General features: G+C 40.8%; 1 protein-coding gene across 7 annotated transcripts in view; it reads left to right on the plus strand.

The window, feature by feature from the left end:
• Positions 1-1,519: 1,519 nt before the first annotated feature.
• SLC10A7 (solute carrier family 10 member 7) overlaps positions 1,520-13,706 on the plus strand; it is a 258,926-nt gene continuing 246,739 nt past the window's right edge. For 2 of the 7 annotated variants that reach the window (XM_045466388.1, XM_045466382.1), the window contains exons 1-2: positions 1,524-1,864; positions 10,811-10,893. In XM_045466388.1, coding sequence (XP_045322344.1) covers positions 1,765-1,864; positions 10,811-10,893 — 183 coding nt within the window. In that variant the 5' untranslated portion in view covers positions 1,524-1,764. Of the gene's footprint in view, positions 1,865-10,810; positions 10,894-13,706 lie in introns of all 7 variants that reach the window. The other 5 variants (XM_045466343.1, XM_045466351.1, XM_045466397.1 and 2 more) reach the window with 4 other exon arrangements.

Here is a 13,706-nt window from a genome sequence, read left to right on the forward strand (position 1 = left end):
TCAAGTTAAGTTGTTTAATGTCATCTGTGTCTCCCTATTAAGTTCTTTTTATCTTGAGTTTCACTTCTTGCCATTCTGCCTGATGTATAATTAGATGACACTCCACACTGTGTAACCTACAACTGGTAGCATAACTGCGAAAACTGGCTTCGTTTTTGGGTAGCAAGTCATGTCATCAGATAGAGCTAAACAAGTAGATGAAATTACAAAATGAGTCTCTCTCAATCTCTGAATAAATTCAGAATCAAAGTCCGGCATCACTGAACGATCCTAGAAGTCTCTTCCAAACCTGAGGTTCCGTAGTTACCCATTTAAGTAAGCATCAGACACCACACTACTTCGAAATGTTAGATAGTATTTTATTTGGTCATTTATTTAGGTGCATGTTGGGGAGCAGTAGAAGCTCCTGCTGGGTCTAGAAGGAAAAGTCCATCCATGAAACGATCAATGTCACTGGTTGCCAGAACACACCTCAAGGGAGAAACTGGGGGAAGCAGAGAATACAGCACGAGGGCCAATGGAAAAGGTCAGGAGCTCCCCTCAATTCGGCTCCTCACCATTCTTGCCTTGAGGCCTTTGATCCCCTTCCCACGCGTGTCTTGCTGTTTGGGTGGGCAAGCCCTGAGAGTCAAGCAAGCCCCTGCACTCGCGCACCCTCCAGACTCCCTTGCTCAGACCTCACTTTGCCTCTTAGCTTCGCAGGAAGGGAGCTTGAGCACTCACCAGTGCCCCCCAAGGAAGATCTGGTCCCCAGCGCCCGAGAGGGGACGAAACTTGCAGACCTCCCTCTCCGCTACGGGGGTGGAGGGGGGGGGCGGTGTGGGCCAGGGGGCTCGGGCCGAGCGTCCCACAGGCGACTGGCCTGGTGGGTCCCGCCCGCCCTCCAGGGATGTCGCGGATGCTGGAAGGCAGGGGTCCTGCAGACTTCGGCGTCGGCTCGACGCGCCCAATTTTCAACCCGTCCTCTGGGCTAAAGCTCTCTCAAAGAGGGAGCAGCGTTTCCGACCAGAGCTCGGAGCGCCTCTAACTCCGGGAGCTCCAGCCAAGAACCTGAAGACTCAGAGTGGCCTCCCCTTCCCCCGGCGCACACGTCAACGCGGCGTCGGGGAAGAGCCGTAATGCCCCGAAGAAGCGCACCCCCAAAAAACCACCCCGCACTCCGCCGCCGCAGCTGCTGAATGAGAACTCACGCTAGCCCTTCCCGTAGGCTCATGGCAAAGCAAAAGGAAGTTTCTCCGTGGATGTGTTCCAGGAGAGTGGGAAGCTGTGCCTAAAGGCTTGTCGGAGCGAGACGCTCGATAAGGCTAAGTGGCTGTGAAGCCTAACGTCTCTCCCTGTACCAGTCATTCCTAAGGTTCTGCAGGTCCTGGCGTTAAGCGAGTCTGTCAGCCCTACCGGCAGCCAGCTTCCCTTATACGATCGCCTACGCTGGCCGACCTGGCCCAAGTGTTCGCTTCAGAGCATTTGCACTTGGGAGCGTCGGCCAGAGCTGCCGTGGTAATATGCGCGTCTATTATGAGGCGCGTGGTAGTGATGGCGGCGCTCAGTGAGACTTTCCTGTCACTGGATACTACTACTCCCAGCCCTCCTCAAAGCCGCCGGAGCAACCCCCAGGTCTTTAGTTTACAAGTGGCAATTTGACTTGCTCTGCTGCATGTCTGGAGGGACCGTGGAAAGTGTGGAGACGCCTCGGGGATTAAGCGATCGTAGCTTAAAAAGAAAAAAAGCCAAACAAATAAACAAAACCCACCCACCCTAACAAACATGAGGCTGCTGGAGAGAATGAGGAAAGAATGGTTCATGATTGGAATAGTGCTGGCGATCGCCGGAGCTAAACTGGAGCCGTCCATAGGGGTGAATGGGGGTAAGTGCTGCACCTCTGAACGCTCCATCACGATTCTCACTTCAGAACTAATTTTCGAGTCTTGGAAAGGAGGGGAAACCGTAATTGGGAAGTGTCCGCTTCTCTCAAGGGCACTGACCAGCTCAGGGTGTCCTTTGGCCCATTCTGCTGCTGTTTTAATTTGTCAGCCTTGGAGACTGTAGCTAGGAATGGGGCAAATGAATTTGAACGCAAGTTACCTTTTCCGCGAACAATCTATGAGTATCCTTAGTGTTAGGGAGTGAGGTTACTGAGAATGAAACTTAACTCCTCTTGCCTTCATAGTAGCATCCTATCCCAAGGGACGCTAGGTTGCCAGGAGTTCCTTATCTATCTTGGAGTGGCCACCATTACCTTGTCTATTTCCGGATCCCTCCTCCTTACCGGCCCCATGTTTAAAAAAAAAAAAGGGGGGGGTGGGGGAAGAAAAAGGGACACCCTTTCATTCTCCGACTCAGACTTCGTGGCCCACATGTTGCAGAATGATGATTTGCTGCAATTGCCACCGCTCCAGAAACTCCCAAGCCGACTGACACGTTGCACTTTTTCCTTACAGGACACTACTTCCGTGTGCTGCCCGGACTCAGTTGCTAGTACTCTAACAGATACAGGCAGTGTTAGACTATGTGCAGTGTGTATTTTGGCAAGGAAGTGTAGGCAGGCTAAAATCATACTCAGATCTCTGAATAGTAGGAGCCGTGTAATGTGGGGGTAGGCATTGGTGGAAATATCATTAGTCTTTTATTCTACTCCCTGCGGTTTCACCCTTACAGAATCATGTCCTCTTCATAAACATTAATTGAATTTCTCCAATTCATTGTCTTTTTGACCTTGTCACCTTTCACCTTTATTGACAGTTTTAATACGGTCAGTCATACAACAGGGACAAATAAGGACCGAAGTGAGCACACAATTTTTTAGGAAGTGCTCAGAAGGATATTTGAAGTTATATGTACCTTTTTGTTAAAACATGATGAAAATGATGAAAAGGAGTGAAATATCTCTCATTAGAACAGTGGTTCATTCAAGCATCCGCCCTCAAGTTCTCCATTTAGAAGTAGCTTCAGGGAACATTTTAAAAGGAATTTTTTGAACAAAGACTGTGAGGATTAAAACTTTTTTGTGTATTTTTTTTCTTTCTATATTCAACTTAGTACAAAATGTGTAGAATATGTAACTGAGAATAAAACTGATATTCATCATGGTTTCTTCTTCTAAAGATCTTTGACCTAGCTTCTCCGGGAGCTTTTGGCACACTTGTGAATGCTGGTATTTCAAGTTCTGTCAAATGAGTACCCTCTGTCCCTGGAACTAGCTGGATAGGCAGAATTCAAGTTAGGGTGTCTTTGTGGTGATCTGGAATGCACACTTAACTAGCTTCAGTAGCACACTTTCTATTTTATGGTGTTAGATCTATTATTTGCTCATTCTTAAGGTGTAATTACAGGTGATATATTATCTTCAAGTTTTAAATCTGCAGACACTAGGTTAGGTAAAATACGTTTTATCTTACATTCCAAGGATGCTGTGAGAAGAAGGGTTATTGAACACGGAATCATTTCCTTAGGGCTTCTTCGAAGTGGTGTGTGCAAGATGGATTCTATAATCTTGTTTGTTCCTTCTGACTCTGCTTCTTGAAGTTTTGGTGTATTATTGTACCTTAGAAATGCTTCTCATTTTTGCCGGTACTTGTGCCATTAATCCAGGATAATTCATTTCTTTAATTAATTATAAGAGTAGAATGTTAAGGGGTGCCTGGGTGGTTCAGTTGGTTGAGTGTCCCACTCTTGATTTTGGCTCAGGTCATGGTCTTACCAGTTGGTGAGCCTTGTGTGGAGCTCTGGGCTGAGAGCTGTCGGTGCAGAGCCTGCTTGGGATTCTGTCTCCCTCTCTCTCTGTCCCTTCCCTCCTCCCCCCTCCCCCCCTCCCCTTTCAAAATTAAAAAAATAAACATGAAAAAAAAGAGTAGAGTGTTAAGAACTAAAAGGAACCTTTAAGTATTTTAAACTAACATGCTACTTTTACAGTTGATGAAGATACTGAGGCCTGAGGTCAGTGCTCAAGGAAGAGGCACTGGACATCAGGGCTCTCCCTTTATTTCATACTAGTTGCAAAATCCATACACATTTTCTTGGCAAAAAATAATTTAAAATGAATAACTATTGTAAAGAAGGGTTCTATGCAATAAAGATATTTTCCATGCCTTAAGTTTTAGCCTAAAAACGCAGAGCAGAATCAGCAAAAATGAAATAACAGTGTACTCAGATGATTTGATAACTGTCCATGTATAAAAGTTACTTTTTCCAAAAAAGTAAAACAAATGATTGCTTAGGATTTCTTTCTTTCTTTCTTTTTTTAAATTTTATTTTAGAGAGACAGCGTGAGCAGGGGAGAGGGCCAAGGGAGAGAGAGAGAGAATCTTAAGCAGGTTCCATGTTCAGTGGGGAGCCTGAAGTGGGGCTAGATTCCACAATCCTGGGATCATGACCTGAAGCCAAATCAAGAGTCAGACACTCAACTGACGGAGCCACCCAGGCCTCTTGGGATTTCTTATATAGGCTATCAGGCTAAGTTCTTGATAATTCTGTTGAGCTTTTAATTGACCTTCCCACCTGTGAAACCTCTTAAATAAAAATAAACCTCCAAATAGCACCAAATAAAATTTTCGCTTCACAAGTTAAAACAACAAAAATCTAGGAACAAGGAGAGGAATGGTTGCTGAAAATGTTTCTATTGCATCTTGCTCTTTGGAATGGTCTAAAGTGCCTCTTTGTACTTGTAATTTTTAGTCAAAGGTTCCATTTATGTTCTGTGTACACTTGGGGATGTGATTTTTATTAAAAAAATTTTTTTTTACATTTATATATTTATTTTTGAGAGACAGAGAACAAGCGGGGGATGGGCAGAGAGAGAAGGAGACACAGAATCCGAAGCAGGCTCCAGGCTCTGAGCTGTCAGCACAGAGACTGTCGCAGGGCTCGAACTTACAAACCTCGAGATCATGACCTGAGCCAAAGTCGGAAACTCAACTGACTGAGCCACCCAGGTGCCCCAGGGATGTGATTTTTAGTGCTTTCATACTGACTGAATAGTTTTTTTTTTTTAAGTTTATTTATTTTGAGACAGAGACAGCATGAGTCAGGGAGGGGCAGCAAGAGAGAGAGAGAGAGAGAGAGAGAGAGGGAGAGAGAGAGAGAAAGTGAGGGAGACAGAATCCCAAGCAGGCTCCACATCGTCAGCACAGAGCCCAGTGCAGGGTTCCAACCCACGAAGCCCTGAGATCATGACCTGAGCCGACACCAAGAGTTGGATGCTTAACTGACTGAGCCACCCAGGCGCCCCTGAACAATTTTCAGTAGAACGGTTTTCTAGATATTCTTTTAAATAGGAAAAGTTTTGGTAGTCTTAAACTTAAGATGTTTGCTTCATCTTTACCTGGATCAATACTTTAACGACTATACTCTTTATATGTAAATGCAAGATTTCTACACTTAACATTTCATACCTGTGTTCTGACCTTCCTTTGAAAACAATCTGTATAGCCAAATAGGTGAGTGGTATATTGCAGGAAATTTATAGGTAATGGAAACCCTAAAATTAGAGGCATTGAATGACTTTCCAAATGAGAAAAAGTATAACATGTACTAGCCTCGAAAATTTAATTCTTAGTTCACTGTTCTTTTTACTCAGGTACATTTCATTTTTATTTTATTTTATTTTATTTTTTTTTAATTTTTTTAACATTTATTCATCTTTGAGAGACAGAGAGAGACAGAGCATGAGCAGGGACAGGGCAGAGAGAGGGAGACACAGAATCCAAAGCAGGCTCCAGGTTCTGAGCTGTCAGCACAGAGCCTGATGTGGGGCTTGAACTCACCAACCCGTGAGATCATGACCTGAGCTGAAGTTGGATGCTCAACTGACTGAGCCACCCAGGCGCCCCTTCATTTTTAAATACGTAGAAGAAAGTTGAAAATAAAGAGCCAGGGTAAATGTAAATGTGCAGATTTTGAGGTGCTGAGAATCTGTTCCAGTGCAACCCAGGGAAGTGCTGAGCTATGCACACCTTTGAGTTGACCAGAGTAACACTGTGCTATTCATTCTCGGGAAGAGAAAGGTTTACTTCTTTGGAAGTACAGAGTAAGTTTCTCAGTTCTACTTGCATCTTAATTTAGATTATTGACATTAAAAAGACATAAATCCTAAAAGGAAACTGCTTCATTTTTCCATTAAAAAACATAAGCAGAAACATGTTAAAGCTTAAGTGTGTTAGCATGAATATCTTAGATTATAGGTTTATAAATGAAATTTACTTGGTGATGAGTAGATTTTATAAAATGGTAATAGTTCCTTGCATTCTTAAGCATTCCAAATCATTTTCTTTTATCTCCACCCCCCCCCCCCCTTTTAAAGCATGGATTTGAGGAGCCCAAAAATTACCTTGTTTTTCTGGGTAATTTTTCTCCTGATTTTGCTCTCCTATCCTATTTTTACTGATCAACATTTTTTTTTCTTTTATTTATAGGAAAAGTTAAAACTTGTATTTCTACTTTGAAGTTTATAGCCACCTGAAGATCCAGGTCTTATTCAGATCTATTTTGGTGACTTGGAGGATGTAATCATTGTCTTGGAGAGGGGCCAAATCTCTTTTTTTTTCATATCTCATTTTTATATGTAGTCTCAACTCTCACCTCTGTGCAAATATTTACCAAATGTTTATTTCAGCCCTGTGTGACTTCTAGGTTTCCATTCCCAATTTGGGCAATTTGATAGTTGATCACATCTCAAAGGGGCTTTAGGTCTCTCCAAGTCAGAATTAATTCCTTCTTCCCTTTTAAAACGTACATTGTAGGGGCGCCTGGGTGGCTCAGGTAATGATCTCACGGTTTGTGAGTTCAAGCCCCGCGTCAGGCTCTGTGCTGACAGCTCAGGGCCTGGAACCTGCTTCTGATTCTGTGTCTCCCTCCCTCTCTGTCCCTCCCCCACTCATGCTCTGTCTCTCTCAGTCTCAGAAATAAATAAACATTAAAAAAAATTTTTTTTAAATAAATAAAATAAAACGTACATTGTAGGAAGCCATGAAATGTCCTCACCATGTTCTTCCATGGCTTAAAGTTGTTTAGATGTGCATCTAATATAAAAGACAATGTACCCCATCTCTAAGCTTTAAAACATTAAAAGCCTGGAATCATGCCAAGTAGTTCATAGTTATCATGTGTATTTATGTATGTATGCATGGAATGTGGGAAGGGTTAGCTTCTTAAAACATATAATTGTTGGCCAACTAAAGCAGATGCTGTAGCTGCCCCAAAGAAACATGCAATCTAAATAAATGCCATGCGCTTGCTGTGGAGATACATCTTTGGCCACATTCCCTGGCTCTACCTTACAACCACATTGCTAATTTTAACCCATCCTTTATAGAAATTTTGGGGTACCGCTGTGGGCAGAGGTGTACTTGATAAGAATAGGGTCTCATAAAAAGCAGGGAATTGGAGGAAAATAAAAATGAGTTCAAACAAACAAATGAACAAACAAGGTATTTAAAATTCCTGGAAGACGTTTACTTCCAAAACAAGCTGGATTCCTTGACTTTAAAATCTGTTGCTGAATCATCTTCCTCAGTTGTAGAGGAAATATTATTTCTAAGTGTGAGCTGCAGAGACAGATTCACTCACAAGTATAAAAAATGCACCTCTTTTTAAGTTTTGGAGCACTTTTACTGCCCTGAAATGTAATGCCTTTTGCTCTTGCCTTCTTCCTTTTGCTCCCTTTTCTCAGATCTCAACAAAATAATTTGTGTAAATAGCACGTATATATAAGAATTTGTTGCCATGTTTGAGGAGATCTTTGTTTCTTTTTGTTCATTGAGATACTACAAATGCCTAAAATATAGTAGATGCTTAGTAAGCATTTGTTGATTGAATGGTGATTTTTCCCGAGCTTGGTCTTACTTATTGAGCAGTATCTGTGGGTATGGTGGAGGGCTGCAGGGAATGGAAGAGCCATGAATGTGGTCCTGTTATTTTGCTTAAGGGAGTGTATTAGTTTTCTGTGCTGCCACACCAGAAACACAAACTGGGTGGCTTCCAATAACAGAAATTTATTTTCCAGAAATTATTCTAGAGGCTAGAATTCTGAAGCTAAGGGCCATGCTCCCACTGAAGGTCTAGGGAAGAATCCTTCCTGGCTTCTGGCTTGGGCTGGTTGCCAATTGTCTTTGGTGTTTCTTGGCTTATGGTAATACAATTCCAGGCTTTGCCTCAGTCTACACATGGCCATCTTTCTGTGTCTTCATACTTACCTATACTTGTAAGAATACCAGTCATTGGATTAGGGTCCACCTTAATCCAGTAAGACCCCATCTTGATTTGATTGCATCTGCAAAGAACCAATTTCCAAATAAGGTCACGTTCGTCAGTTCTGGGGGGACATGGATTTTGGAGGACACTATTCAGCTCAGCACGAGAGGGCTGAATAGAATGTCAAATATGAGATGATCAGATTTTGAAATGTTGGCATATGCCAGTGTTTCTCAACCTCAGCACTACTGACATTTTGGACATGGTAATTCTTTGGTGTTGGGAGGGCTGTCCTGTCTGTGCTTTCCAGGTTGTTTAGCAGAATTCCTGATCTCTGTCTACTAGATGCCAGTAACACCCCCCACTTGCTGAATTATAACAACAAAAAAGAGTTTCCAAACATTGCCAAATGTCTATAGGAGGCAAAATTGCTCCTGCTGGAGAACCACTGGTATATAAGTACAAAATGGCATTTTCTCAGAACTACATCTTTTAAAAGCATGTTGTTCTTATGGTGCTGGGAGAACTGGACAGAAACATGCAGAAGATTGAAACTAGACCACTTTCTCACACCATTCACAAAAATAAATTCAAAATGGATAAAGGACCTGAATGTGAGACAGGAAACTATCAAAACCCTACAGGAGAAAGCAGGAAAAGACCTCTCTGACCTCAGCCATAGCAATTTCTTACTTGACACATCCCCAAAGGCAAGGGAATTAAAAGCAAAAATGAACTACTGGGACCTTATGAAGATAAAAGGCTTCTGCACAGCAAAGGAAATGACCAACAAAATTAAAAGGCAACCAACGGAATGGGAAAAGATATTTGCAAATGACATATCAGACAAAGGGCTAGTATCCAAAATCTATAAAGAGCTCACCAAACTCCACACCCGAAAAACAAATAACCCAGTGAAGAAATGGGCAGAAAACATGAATAGACACTTCTCTAAAGAAGACATCCGGATGGCCAACAGGCACATGAAAAGATGCTCAACGTCGCTCCTCATCAGGGAAATACAAATCAAAACCACACTCAGATATCACCTCACGCCAGTCAGAGTGGCCAAAATGAATAAATCAGGAGACTATAGATGCTGGAGAGGATGTGGAGAAACGGGAACCCTCTTGCACTGTTGGTGGGAATGCAAACTGATGCAGCCACTCTGGAAAACAGTGTGGAGGTTCCTCAAAAAATTAAAAATAGACCTACCCTATGACCCAGCAATAGCACTGCTAGGAATTTACCCAAGGGATACAAGAGTACTGATGCATAGGGGCACTTGTACCCCAATGTTTATAGCAGCACTCTCAACAATAGCCAAATTATGGAAAGAGCCTAAATGTCCATCAACTGATGAATGGATAAAGAAATTGTGGTTTATATACACAATGGAGTACTACGTGGCAATGAGAAAGAACGAAATATGGCCCTTTGTAGCAACATGGATGGAACTGGAGAGTGTTATGCTAAGTGAAATAAGTCATACAGAGAAAGACAGATACCATATGTTTTCACTCTTATGTGGATCCTGAGAAACTTAACAGAAACTTAACAGAAACTCCCCCAGAAATGGGGGAAGGGAAGGAAAAAAAAAAGAGGTTAGAGTGGAAGAGAGCCAAAGCATAAGAGACTCTTAAAAACTGAGAACAAACTGAGGGTTGATGGGGGGTGGGAGGGAGGGGAGGGTGGGTGATGGGTATTGAGGAGGGCACCTTTTGGGATGAGCACTACGGGTTGTATGGAAACCAATTTGACAATAAACTTCATATATATATATAATATATATATATTATATATATATTATACATATATATAAAGCATGTTGTTCTTTGGCTAATATATTAGGTCTTCAAGAGAGTTGTATACAGGTGACAAAATGAAGTAAATATTAGTTAGGGTTGCTGCTGTTGTCCTCATAGTGTTAACACATTTGGGGTGATGCCAGCCTAATTCCAGAGAGGATTTTCCAGAGGGCAAAGATTAGGCCTGTTGGTTCACAGCAGTATAGCCAGGGCCTGGCACAGTGTAATAATAATTGCAAACTTAACATATTGTTACTACTGTATTACTCTATATGTATTATTTCATTCACATAGTAAATGCTCAGTACATCTTTGTAGAATGACTACCCGTGGGCTGAACTGAATGTATGCGTGAATATAGGTTTTTATTTCTGGTATCCTAGAAGGAATAAAATAATATTTGCTAAGCAGAAGGGAACTTCTTCCGTTGATTCTCTCTCTCTCTCTCTCTCTCTCTCTTTTTTCCTAGTTTGGGGAATTTTGATTGTTGTATAAGCACTGATACTGTGGTGGATACAATTAGACGTCATGCTGAAGGATGTTGCCTATTTGCTCTCCTATATGAGAGCAGTTTATTTTTATTCTGCTGGTCTGAGGATACTGTGCTGAACTGGATAGCCATGGTCCTTGCCTTCTGGAAAATCTCTTTTGGAGCTAGACTGCATCACAGCAAATACTTAACTCTTCAGAACAGTAGTATAGTAAGGGTAACACTAAGATTTGAAGTACTATTTGCCCTCCCTCAATGGATTCTTCTTTCATACCAAGTTATCTACTGGCAATTCTTATCTAACAGTAACTTGTTTCTCTCTCTTTAGGACCACTGAAGCCAGAAATAACGGTCTCCTACATTGCTGTTGCAACAATATTCTTTAACAGTGGACTATCATTAAAAACAGAGGTACTGTCACCTATGGGGCATATCAAAAGCAGGGAGAAAAATTTAATTTTTGCTTATTATTTTGAAATATCAGAATCCTTTTGTGAAGATGTATGTAACTATGGTCCAAAAGCTTCACTACAATAGAAGATGACTTCAGCAAAGGACTTGTGTTTTGAACCTACCTATTAGAGAAATTTTGTAGTTGAACAACATGGACCCTGAGGGTGTGGTTATAATGGGTATGTTTTTAATACAGCAACTGCACTGAATGAAGCATCCACTTGAGGTCTTCCTCAGATTATGGTGGTCAATATGATGGTGACTGCTGTGGCACATTTGAGTTGATGTTGAGTTGGGTTTCCATAACTTTTGTTCTCAGGACTCATGCTGCTCAAGTGATGCCTGTTACAACTTTTAACCAATTTGTATTTAAAACAATTTTTTTGTAACATGTATTTATTATTGAGAGACAGAGAGAGACAGAGCATGAGCAGGGGAGGGGCAGAGAGAGAGAAGGAGACACAGAATCCGAAGCAGGCTCCAGGCTCTGAGCTGTCAGCACAGAGCCTGATGCATGGCTTGAACCCACCAACAGTGAGATTATGACCTGAGCCAAAGTCGGAGGCTTAACTGATGGAACCACCCAGGCGCCCCACCAATTTGTATTTTTAATGTATATTTTTTGCTGGTATATCTATTAAATATTAATAAGTATTTTAAGAAAAAATTGGGATTTTTCATACTATGTCACAATTTATCATGAAGATATATAGTTAATGTTATTTATTGATCAGTGTGTCGCTGAACATGGAATTCTCCCAGAATTAAAGAAATCAGACATTTTTAACATTCAAGAGGGGAATAAATAGAATTTATGATTCTCTTTTGGCTTATAACAAAAAAGGAGAAGAAAAATATAGGAAAAAATACCTATTTGCTCTTGAAGAAATTACTTAGGATTTTTTAAAGTTGTTATTCTAAGATGCTTATTCTTATGTAGATAGGGAAATCTTACTATGCAAGGATTTTTTTTTTTTTTTGAAATAGCTTTATAAGTTAAAATTTTGTTTCAGCATCATGTTTTGCTTTACTTATTTTTTATTTTAAGTGTGATTGGAATGAGGACCAAATTTAGTTACAAGGACCATCCTAGTAGCAACATGGAAAAAATACGGTTTTAGTAAATTTATGTATTCTGTAGTTATCTGGTTGGTATAAATGTTTTTATTGGAGGATTATTTTTAGATAGATGGGATCCATGTGTGGTATCTGTGAAGTTATGTCTCAAAAATCCTGAATAGTCTCACTACTATTGAAAATAACTGACATAGGATGAGATTTCCTAAATATGTTAAATTCTAGTTTTCGCAAATTACATTGACATGAAAGGACTATGATCAATGCTTACAGGGCACAGGCTTTTTCTGTCACCACCTTCATTCTACTGGTTCTCAAATGTGGGGCCTAGTGATACAGAAAAATACTTGCTACCCCTATGGTGCTGGACTATTCTTCTTTGGAGGTCTTCCTGCTGGTCTTGGCTAATGCCCTTTGTGAGCAGCTGCCTTACCCAAGTCCTCTACTTGGGACGTTGCTCTAACTATGTCCCCTGGTGGCTGCTTAACGGCTACAGCTGTTACTAATGCCATGAGAAATCTGGCAAGAGACTTGATTCTCTCACTCCTTAGCTTCTTGCTTAATGTGATTCTGTAAAGCAGCCAACTTTGTGGGATGCAGGAGTTTAAGAAGGAAGAACGTCACAGCTATCAGCATTTCTCTAAGGACCAAATTCTTCTGTAAGCACCGAGGAAACCTTCAGAGTATTCCAGCTAATTTGGATCTAATGATAAAATGCCTTGATCCTGTGCTTTATCACGGTATCTAAGTAGCCATCAAAGCCATTTCTTCCACCAATGCCCCTTTTCACAGTATTACATTAAGTCATTTTCAAGATCCATTCAGTTGAAGATGTTTTAGATTGGATCATTGTATAGTGTTAAACCATCTTTAAGTCCTGCTAATTTCCTGGGCAACTGAACCAATGGTTTTAAGTTAGCAGGTAGCAATCTTGTTGTTATTTGTTTTCTAGTTAATAATCTTAAGTTTATTTCAGCTGGGACTACTATTTTTGAACCTTATTAGAATAGTGTGTTTTTGCAGGCAGGAGACAGTAAGTTATTATTGACTTGAGTTTATTTGAGAGCGTTTACATTGGTCCCATTCAAGTTTGATTTATATTGAACATTTCACGTAGTATTACCCATTCATTGATGGAATGATGTATATTCTAAATTTTGTTTTGCTCATTTATTAAAATCATAAAGAACTCTGTGTTAATACTAAAAAGATTTAATGCTAAATCTTAAGTCCTATAACTGTTGATTTCTAGATTTTAAAATATCTGTTGAAATGTCTTCTGAAAATTTATTGTATTCAAGTCAGGTAAGGTCACATTTGAAATATATTTGATGTTTAGCTAATTAGGAGCTACCGTTTCAGAGGATTTGTCACTTAATAGACCGTGGCAGGATCAATCTCATATAAACAAATACCTATGAGGTGCCTGCGGCTACAAAGCACTATGTTTGGCACTGGGATAGAACCAAAGATGGGCAAGATGCTCAGGGCCTGGAAAGGGTCCTGAGTAGGGCAGATTATAGAGGTCTTTCCTTATTTTCCTAAACAGATTATTTTTTGAAGTTCTATTACCTTAGAAGTAAATATAGCAACTTCTAAACTTTACGTTCATGCTGCTTGTTTCCAGCCTAGAGCTATGAGGCTGATTTCTCAGAAAGTGAATCAAATGAAGGTCAAATAAGGGTTAGAAGGGA

Source organism: Leopardus geoffroyi, chromosome B1, assembly GCF_018350155.1.
Source record: "Leopardus geoffroyi isolate Oge1 chromosome B1, O.geoffroyi_Oge1_pat1.0, whole genome shotgun sequence".
Classification (NCBI taxonomy): Eukaryota; Metazoa; Chordata; class Mammalia; order Carnivora; family Felidae; genus Leopardus; species Leopardus geoffroyi.